The sequence below is a fragment of the Rhinopithecus bieti genome, unplaced genomic scaffold (assembly GCF_001698545.2).
Source record: "Rhinopithecus bieti isolate Rb0 unplaced genomic scaffold, ASM169854v2 scaffold_43, whole genome shotgun sequence".
In the NCBI taxonomy this organism is placed as follows: domain Eukaryota; kingdom Metazoa; phylum Chordata; class Mammalia; order Primates; family Cercopithecidae; genus Rhinopithecus; species Rhinopithecus bieti.
The window spans coordinates 481,973-492,789 of record NW_016803060.1 but is presented as its reverse complement, the minus strand read 5'-3'; the positions used below and the strand labels follow the sequence as shown (position 1 = coordinate 492,789).

Here is a 10,817-nt window from a genome sequence, read left to right as displayed (position 1 = left end):
GCTGAACCCTTTCTACTCTATTTTAAGAAAATTAAAACAAGTGCCTGTGTCTTAGTCCTTTCCTGCATCTTGTCCTGTCACACAACTTCCCATGCTCACCCCAGCAGTGCCCTGATCACCCTTGCTCTTAATAATGTATCTTATCAAAGTGTATTTTCCTTTTTTTATATATGTATGATGGGTTCTACCCATTTTGAGCTACCTGCCAATTACTGACTCAGGTTACAAAATTGCTTACTTTGTTTTTTTTTTTCCCTTTAACTCCTGGAAAGCTGTGATGCTTAAGTTTTTTACTATCTGCCTCAACCTATTTTTCCCATTAACTTTATTTTTAGTGCAAGACTCTTCAGAGTGTGAGCTTTTCAGGAAAGCTATAATGTACCATTATAGCAGAAATGCCAGAACCTGAGTTTACTAGCATGACCCCCTTAAATCAAATTATCTAGTACTACGTTTGTATTTTTGTTTTCTTTTTTTTTTTTTTTTTTTTAATTACCTTCTGATCTGCTGAATGGTACTCCTTATAAAGCACAGACAAGGAGCCCCCCTCTACTACTTTTGTTCTAAAATCCAAAATTAGGTCAGGTAGGTAACCACGACCAGAGTGGCAAAGAAAAAACAAACCCAGACCAAGAAACAACAAAAATGGAAAAGTACAACCTACCTACAGTAGAGACTGTAGATCCAGCCTCATCCAACACGTCCACCGATTCTGCCAACTGGAGCTGGATTTTAGGGACCACAGTTAGAATAGCCAGGACATCCAAAGCAAAGCGCACAGTGTCATTCCTGGACAGGAAGAAGAATTAGTCAAAGGGAAATTAGAATATAGCCACAAGAACCAAGAGAGACAGAGATAGAGAAACACAAACAGACACACACACACAGAGAGACAATAAATCAGAACCGCTACCAGTGTGGCTCTATCTCAAGCTATCACAACAAGAGAGGATTTTATAGTCACAATGACATTACTTTCAAAAAATATAGCAGTGGAATTTTTACCTATCAAACTTCTACAATAAAAAAAAAACACACAGAATAATCCTGAATCCTTTCATTCTAGTGAAAATATATAGAGACACACACTCTCAAACTTTTAGTGAGAGTAGAAATTAGCACACTCTTTCCGGAAAGTTATCTGGAGGCCAGGCTCGGTGGCTCATGCCTATAGTCCCAACACTTTAGGAGGCCAAGATGGGAGGATCACTTGAACCCAGGAGTTTGAGACCAGACTGGGCAACATGGTTTTATATTTTTCTATTAAAAAAAATACAGGCCAGGCGCGGTGTCTCACGCCTGTAATCCCAGCACTTTGGGAGGCCGAGGTGGGCAGATCACGAGGTCAGGAGATCAAGACCATCCTAACACAGTGAAACCATGTCTCTAATAAAAATACAAAAAATTAGCCGGGCATGGTGGCGGGTGCCTTTAGTCCCAGCTACCTGGGAGGCTGAAGCAGAAGAATGGCGTGAACCCGGGAGGCGGAGCTTGCAGTGAGCCGAAATCGCACCACTGGACTCCAGCCTGGGGAGAGGCGACTTGTCTCAAACAATATATTTAGTATATATAATATATTATATATATTATATAATTATTTATATATTATATATTATATATTAGCTATTATTATATATATTATATTATATATATTATATTTATATTATTATATTATATATATATATCATTATATATATTATATTATATTTTATATTATTGAATATATTATATATTATAATTATTAGTATATATATCTAATTATATATAATATTCTATATATAAATGATATTAGCGGATGTGGTTGGTGGCACCTGCCTGTAGTCCCAGCTTCTCAGAAGGCTGAGGTAGGAGGATCACCTATGCCCAGGAAGTTGAGGCTGTGGTGAGCCATGATTACACCACTGCACTCCAGCCTTGGCAACAGAGTGAGAGCCTGTCTCGAAAAAAAAAAAAAGAAAAAAAAAAAAAAAAAAAAAAAAGAAAGTAATCTGGAAATATGAAACAAGATTCTTAAAATGTTCATAAACCCTGTCCTAGAAATTTCACCTCTAACAATCTGTCCTAAAGAAACAATCGGGCCGGGGCCGGGCATGGTGGCTCATGCCTGTAATCCTAGCACTTTGGGAGGCTGAGGCGGGTAGACTGCCTGAGTTCAGGAGTTCAAGACTAGCATGGGCAACATGGTGAAACCCTGTCTCTACTAAACTACAAAAAAAAAAAAAAATTAGCCAGGCTTGGTGGTGGGCACCTGTAGTCCCAGCTACACGGGAGGTTGAGGCAGGAGAATTGCTTAAACCCAGGAGGCGGAAGTTGCCACGAGCTGAGATTGAGCCACTGCACTCCAGCCTGGGCCACAGAGAGAGACTCTGTCTCCAAAAAAAAAAAAGAAAAGAAAAAAGATTCAGGCCGGGTGCAGTGGTTCATGCCAGTAATCCCAACACTGTGGGAGGCTGAGGCAGGCAGATCACCTGAGGTCAGGAATTCAAGACCAGCCTGGCCAACATGTTGAAACCCCATCTCTACTAAAAAATACAAAAACCAGCCAGGCGTGGTGGTGGGCATCTGTAATCCCAGCTACTCGGGAGACTGAGGCACGGAGAACTGCTTGAACCCAGGAGGCAGAGGCTGCAGTGAGCCAAGATCACACTGCTGCACTCCAGCTTTGGCAACACAGTGAGACTCAGTCTCAAAAAAAAAAAAAGAAAGAAATAATCAGAAGAATTTATGTATTAAGATGTTCATTAGCCACATTAAAATAGCAAAAGAATGAGAAAACTCACATAGACAAGAGCAACATATGTGTTACAGTACACTCATAAACTACAGTCAATGACAATCATTTTCAAAGAACTCTAAAGAATGAGGGAAAGGGTTCAAAATACAACATTAATGATACAAAAATAAAAAATGTTAAGATATAAAATTAAAAATCAGACAATACCAAGTACTGGCAAGAAAGTAGAGAAATGTTGGATGTCTTTTGTAGTTAAAAAAAAAACTGGCTGGGTGCGGTGGCTCACGCCTGTAATCCCAACACTTTGGGAGGCCAGGGCGGGTGGATCACGAGGTCAGGAGTTTGAGACCAGCCTGGCCAATACGGTGAAACCCCATCTCTACTAAAAACACAAAAATTAGCTGGGCGTGGTAGTGGGCGCCTGCAGTCCCAGTTACTCGGGAGGCTGAAGCAGGAGAATGGTTCGAACCCAGGAGGCGGAAGTTGCAATGAGCCAAGATCACACCACTACTGCACTCCAGCCTGGGTGACAGAGCAAGACTCCGTCTTGAAAAAAAAAGAAAAAAAAGTAGAGAAATGAAAGCTCCTATATATTGCTGGTGGGGAATGACAATGGCATGAACGTTTTTAGAAGCAATTTGGCAATATCCAACAAAGGTAAGAACACAGATACCCTACAAAACCAGATACTCTACATCATATCCTCAAGAGAGCCTCCAAAAGGAGGTTCATGATACCATTTATTTAATAGGAAAAAAAAACAAAAACAAAAACACTAAATTAGCCATCAATGGCAGAATAAACTGCAGTATAGAAATACAGCGTTTTAAATAAATATTAACATATATAAATCTCAAGAATATAAGTGTAAAAACAGCAAGCTGCAAAAGATGAACTTAGGAAAATACAATTTAAAAACATGCAAAGCAGTACTATATTATTATTTATGAACACAGCACAGATGTATATAGTATAAAAACATGAGTGGGGAGAATATGGTTCAAATTCAGAAGATGGGTGACTCTGGGGAGGCAGAAAAAGAACTGAGGGGAAAGCAAATACAACAACATGCCAATCCTGGTTAATGATGGAGCAGTTGTTATACTATTCTCTGTGCCTTTCTATGTTTTGAAAACATTCATAAAAAAGATGAATTTAATTAAAAAGTATAATATCAATTATGTGTACTTACAAATATTATGTAATGAATGCTAAGCAATTTTCTCTTTAAAAGATTCGCATATTCTAAAGCAAAAACATTTACTAATTTTATTTCTAAAAATAAACTTGTAAAATCAAGGACTATTTTTTCAATAATCCAAATACAGGCCGGACAGCGTTTCATGCCTATAATCCCAGCACTGTGAGAGGCTAAGGCAGGCAGATCACTCAAGGCCAGGAGTTGGAGACCAGCTAGCCAACATGGCAAAACCCCATCTCTACTAAAAAATACAAAAATTAGCTGGGCTTGGTGGTGTGCACCTGTAATCCCAGCTACTTCAGAGGCATGAGAATCACTTGAACGTGGGAGGTGGAGGTTGGAGTGAGCTGAGATCGTGCCACTGCACTCCAGCCTAGGCAACAGAGCAAGACTCTGTCTCCAAAACCAACAAAAAAAAAAGAAATACATATGTACCAGTTTAAAAAATGTATTTATACCCTTTCTAGTTATCTTGTGAGCTGTCATAATCTTTTTTTTGGAGACAGAGTCTCGCTCTGTTGCCCAGGCTACAGTGCAGTGGCACAATCTTGGCTCACTGCACCCTTCACCTCCTGGGCTCGAGCAATCCTCCCAACCTCAGCCTCCCTAGTAGCTGGGACTACTGGCATGCGGCAACACACCATGCTAATTTTTTTTTATTTTTCATAGAGACGGGGTTTCACCATATTACCCAGGCTGGTCTCCAACTCCTGATCTCAAGCATTGAACTCTGCCTCAGCCTCCCTAAGTGCTGGGATTGCAGGTATGAACCACCATGCCTGGTCTGTCATCACTTTTTAAACAATTCTCCAAATAAATATAATAACCTACTTTTCCAATATTCTAAAACAGCACTTCTCAAAGTATAGTCTGGAGACCTCGAGAAGTCTGCAACCCTTTCAGAAGGTCCTGTGAAGTCAAAGTTATTTTCATAATAATACGATGTTACTTTCCTTTTGCACTCTCATTCTCTCATTGCATAGTAAGAGAGTCTTCCAGAGATTATGTGATATCACAAAAACTGAATACAGAAGCAGATATGAGATATTAGGCCAGACATTTTTTCAAACTTGCTAAAATTATCTGGTTTTATTTTGGAAATTTTTCATGAATAATGCAAACATGCAATGGGTTCACTTTTTTTTTTTTTTTTTTGAGAGGAAGACTTGCTCTGTTGCCTAGGCTGTAGTACAATGGCATGATCTCAGCTCACTGCAACCTCTGTCTCCCAGGTTCAATCGATTCTCCTGCCTCAGCCTCCCAGGTAGCTGGGATTACAGGTGTGTAATGCCACGCCCGGATAATTTTTCTATTTTTAGTAGAGATGGGGTTTCACCATGTTGCCTAGGCTGGTCTCAAACTCTGGACCTCAAGTGATCTGCCCACCTCATCTTTCCAAGGTGCTGAGAGTACAAGCATGAGCCATTGTGCCTGGCCCACATTTTTTTAATGCATAAATATTTTTACATTTTTGTTTTAATTTCTAATACAGTAAACACTGATAAATATATCACAAAAATAAAAGCCTTTTAGAGTTCTCAGTAATTATTAATATGGTAAAGGTATCCTGAACCCAAAAAGTTTAATTACACCTGCTCCAAGAGTACCTCACTATATTTAAACACTGGGACTTAACATACTATATTCCCCTAAATAAGCTCCTCTTATCTTTATGGCTGTGATTAAATAGGAAAAGAAGGTCAAGCACTCTGTAAACTTTTTTACTATCTTCTCTTAAGATCCCATCTTTTTCAAAAGAGTTTTATTTCTTTTTATATCATCTTCAAATAGAACCTACCCAATTTCCTGATTACATCAGCCACCCTTTTCTGGGCCTTGTCCTGCTCTGCCTTCAACTACTTTGTGAAAATCCTAACAGTGTGCTGAATTTCAAGAGTAAAAGGACAATTTTATATGAACATAATATAAACATTATATATGGTTGTCAAGTACTAGCAAGACACTTAAAGTCTAAGTACTAAAGAATCCTGGACTCTAGCCTCAAGACAAGACTTTAACCCCAGCTCTGCAGCTGTGGCCATGTAAATCATGTACCTTCTCTGACAGTACAGACGCTGATCCTTGCCTATTATATAATATTTACAATCACCAAGACCATACATATGAACAAGTGTGCTGTAAATTAAAAATCATATTTTCATGCCTAATTTCTCAGTTTCAAGTCCAAAATTTAAATTCAATTCAACAAATTTTGTTAAGCATATACCATGCGCAAACCAACATCAACTTTAGTAAAAAGATACATCAAACTTCATTTGAAATCTCGCTCTGGTCCCACCTTGCATAATAGGTCTTCCAATTGCAGGCAATAGAAATCAGCTGCAACAAGAGTTGCACACAAGAAAGTTTGAGGAAGACTTCAGCTGGTTCCCAATATAGCTGTGCTGGGCCATATTCTATCAAAAATTCCATCATTTCCACAATCTGTTCATGAGTATATGAGCATGCCTATAAGGAGAGATATACAGTATTATTATTATATATAACTCCACATCTGCCTACTACCTTCTTGAGTGCAGCTCACTGGCCAAGATATTTTATTTTATCTTATTTACTTATTTATTTCAAGACAGGGTCTCACTTTGCCACCCAGGCTGGAGGGCAGTGGCTTGATCACGGCTCACTGTAGCCTCAATCTCCCAGGCTCAAGCTATCCTCCTGTCTCAGCATCCCAAGTAGCTAGAACCATAGGCACATGCCACCACACCCAGCTAATTATTTTATCTTTCATAGAGACAGGGTCTCATTTTGTTGCCCATGCTGGAGTGCAGTGGCACGATCATAGCTCACTGCAGCCCTGAACTCCTAGACTCAAGCGATCCTCCCACCTCAGCCTCCTGAAGTGCTGGAATTACAGGCATGAGCCACCATGCTTGGCCAAGGTTTTAATTAAAAAGTAAATAATAATACCTTTCAAATTCCACAATTCTTGAGTCAAAAGCCCATATGTGAAATCATGACCATATATTGCTTAATCTTTTATCTTATTTATAACTAGACTCACAATATGATTTGTCCAAAAAGGTAACAAGTTTCCTTTGTGCATATAAGTTATAGCTCAAGAGAAAGAAGCATCATGTGACTGATTTCTTTTCAATTTGTGACTTTTTTTTCTTGAGACTGGGTTTCACTCTGATTCTTCCACCTCAGCCTCCAGAGTAGCTGAGGCTACTCATGCACCACCATGTCTTTTTTTTTTTTTTTTTGAGACAGTCTGTGCCCAGACCGGAGTATAGTGGTATGATCATAGCTCACTGCAGTCTTGAACTCCTGGGTTCAAATGATCCTCCCACCTCTGCCCCCAAGTAGCTAGAACTACAGATGCACACCACAGGGCCCAGCCAATTTTAAAATTTTGTAAAGACAGGGTCTCACTATTGTTGCCCAGGCTGGTCTCAAACTACTGGCCTCAAGAAATCAGTTGGTGATTTTTTAAAAAACATGCAGCTACTCATCTGTATCCCAAAACATATCAAACTCCACAATGATGAGAAGTGGAGTTATAAACACATTTTCAGAAAAGAAATTCTGCACAGAAGGCAAATCATCTAGTACTTTTCATACAAAAAAGTTCTTTGCCAGGTACAGTGGCTTACACCTATAATTCTAGCACTTTGGGAGGTCGAGGTGGGAGGCCTCTTTGAGCCCAGGAGTTCAAGACCAGCCAGGACAACATAGTTGGACCCCATCTCCACAAAACTTTAAAATTAGCTGGGTATGATGGTATGTGCCTCTAGTCCCCCAACTACTCAGGAGGGTGAGGTGGGAGGATCACCTGAGCCTGGGAGGTTAATGTTGCAATGAGCTGTGGTCACATCACTGCACACCACCCTGGGCGACAGAGGGAGACTATCTCAAAAAGAAAAAAAGAAAGCTTTTTTATACACACTTCAGTTAATCTTTTAGTTCTAGAATCCCAGCAACTTACAATAGGAAGCAAAATAATTCCCTGAAATTCACCTATTACATCCATTTTTCAATTGGTTCTGCCTTCAAACAGGGAAGTATACTCCAACAATGGGCATAACACAGAGTCCGCTGATCTGAATGTGAGTTTCAGGACTGAGATGCTACAGAGAGGGCTAACAGAACTTTCCCTTTCAAGGCAAGGTCCTCTCACCTTGTACGGGGGCTGCGGGTGGACAAGAATGCCACCCTCAGTCCTCTGAAGTGACTGCTTCACTTGTTCCAATTTAATGGCCAGGTGAGCCTCAAAGTATTTGCGCAAGGCCATGCACGTATGTTTCCCAGTTTGGCGGCTAGCAAATATTTCATCATCACTCAGAAGTGCACCCTGATCTTCCAAATTTAGAATCTCCAAAGTACTGATCTATTAAGATACAAAATATTGGGGTAAAAGAGGGGAAAAGGCAAGAGTTAGGTAAAAAGATTAAAAAATGGGAAAATATTTTAGTAAACTTTTTTTATTTCCCACACACATTCTGCTTATGTATCAGTAAACTTTTATGCTTAACAATACTGACAAATATCAAAGCATATTTATGTATATCTATGTATATAACATGGTAACAGTAGCTATATGAAAACAAAACATTAAACCCATACCGAAAAATGAACAAGCTTTTAATCACAGCAAAAAATATACAGGCATAAAACTATTGCTTTTAGAAAGATCAAGATCATCAACTGCCAATCCCCGTGATAAGATTACTATATCCAAGGCAAGTCTACAATGGCACAGTGTCCTCAAATTACTAAAGAAAAAGAGAAATTTGTGAAGGAAGGAAAAAACAAAAAAACAAAAAAACAAAAAAAAAAAACCTCACAAAAAGAATGGCAGCAAAACTCCTCTAACCAAAAGCTTCCTTTCTTCAACGGTGTGCTATTAAAGGGCAGCCAAGACAACCAGGACCCTTAATCCTAGTGAGAAAAGCACTGAAAGAATCTCACCAAGTTCACCAGACGACGAAGACCATCATAGCGGTCAAAGAGCTCCAAGACGGCCCGAAATGAGAAGCAAATTGAAAAAAACATGGTAGCATGGCAGCATCCTGAAGCATGAGAACACTCCATTAACCACAGGGTATAGTTCACCACATCAGACAGAACATTGTGGGGATGCATGCAAACCTGCAAAAAAATACAAATAAAACAATGCTTTTAAATTGTGGGCAAAGGAGCCCTTGAACAGGATGAAAAATTCACCAGTATAGATATCTACAGAATACAATGACCACTTCCCTCTTAGTACAAAGTTTAGGTTATAACACAAAGGCAATTTTAGAACACAATCCATTCTAAACCTGAAAACGACCTAATTTTAGATAAATATTTAAATACAACCTATACTTTGAGTTCCAACAAATATTTACATCATTTACCGCTCACAAGGGCTCCATTATACAGGCATTAGGATTCTCACTTAAAAGAAGAGGAAGAGGTAAAGAACTTCTCCAATGTGATAAAAGTGGCTCAGATTTCTGATCCTAAGTCTACGAGTTTGGTATTCATTCTCTGGTTAATTCACACACATTTTGATGTCTACTATGGGTCACAAAATGAAATTGTAAAGCATCCCCAGGTTTCCTTGATATTTTTTTTTCTATCTTAGCCGTAATTTTGTATGTACACACACAGATTAGTTTATTACTCCCAAAAGACTACTTATCTTGTATAAACACCAAAAGAAAAACAAATTAAAACTGATATTATTAATAAGCAAAGATAATGTCATAGCTCAAGAAGAAATTACCCATTTCACTCTACCAGAAAAGACACACCCCCAAATAAGAATATTAGAAAAATGTTCCAGGAATAGAACTAACAAGAGCTTTGCTTTCCTAGGGGATCCCAGGAGCCCATCACTTTTCAAATGTACAACCCACAGCCTGGGCAAAATGGCAAAACCCTGCCTCTACAAAACATGCAAAAATTAACCAGGTGTGGTGGTGTTCCCTTGTTGTCCCAGCTACTTGCAAGGATGGTTTGAACCCAGGAGGCAGAGGCTGCAGTGAGCCAAGATCATGCCACTGGACTCCAGCACAGGCGACAGAGTCAGACCCTGCCTCAAAACAAAACAAAACAAAATGAAAAACCACATACATATGTATAACCCATTTATACTTTTAAAAAAATCACAAGGCCAGGCATGGTGGCTCAAGCCTGTAATCCCAGTACTTTGGGAGGCTGAGGTGGGTGGATCACTTGAGGTCAGGAGTTCAGGACCAGCCTAGCCAACATGGTAAAACCCTGTCACTTACTAAAAAAAAAAAAATTAGCTATGGTGGCACGTGCCTGTGATCCCAGCTATTCAGGAGGCTGAGGCAGAAGAATCACTTAAACCAAAGGGACAGAGGTTGCAGTGAGCTGAGATCCTGTCACTGCACTCTAGTCTGGGCAACAGAGCAAGACTCCATCTCAAAAAAAAAAAAAAAAAAAAAAATTTATTATATATGAAAGAGTCTTAACTAGAACACTAGAACCAAACAGAAAACCTCTCTGCAGCCCTAATAACAGTTGGGATGGTTTATTATCTCCATAACAAACTATTTGTTAATATAAAAGAAGCATCAGCTGAGTGTGGTAGCTCATGCCTGCAATCTCAGCACTTTGGGAGGCCACGGTAGGAGGAGTACTTGAGTCCAGGCGTTCGGGACCAGCCTGGGCAACATGGTGAAACCCAATCTCTACAAAAAGTAGAAAAAAAAAAAAAAAGTAGAAAAATTATCCGGGTGTGGTGGTGCACATCTATGGTCCCAGCTACTTGGGAGGCTGAAGAGGGAGGATGGCTTGAGCCCGGGAGGTCAAGGCTACAGCAGGCTGTGATCACACCACTGCACTACAGCCTACAGCCTGGACAACAGAGCGAGAAACTATCATTAAAAAAAAAAAAAGGGNCGG

General features: G+C 39.6%; 1 protein-coding gene across 1 annotated transcript in view; it reads right to left on the bottom strand.

Annotated features, from left to right (window-relative positions):
• The window catches only part of DCAF1 (DDB1 and CUL4 associated factor 1), a 117,158-nt gene that overhangs the window by 30,476 nt on the left and 75,865 nt on the right, over window positions 1-10,817 (bottom strand). Inside the window, 4 exon segments of the mRNA XM_017888069.1 lie at window positions 665-789; window positions 6,235-6,404; window positions 8,077-8,286; window positions 8,868-9,047. Of these exon segments, the coding sequence (XP_017743558.1) occupies window positions 665-789; window positions 6,235-6,404; window positions 8,077-8,286; window positions 8,868-9,047 (685 nt within the window).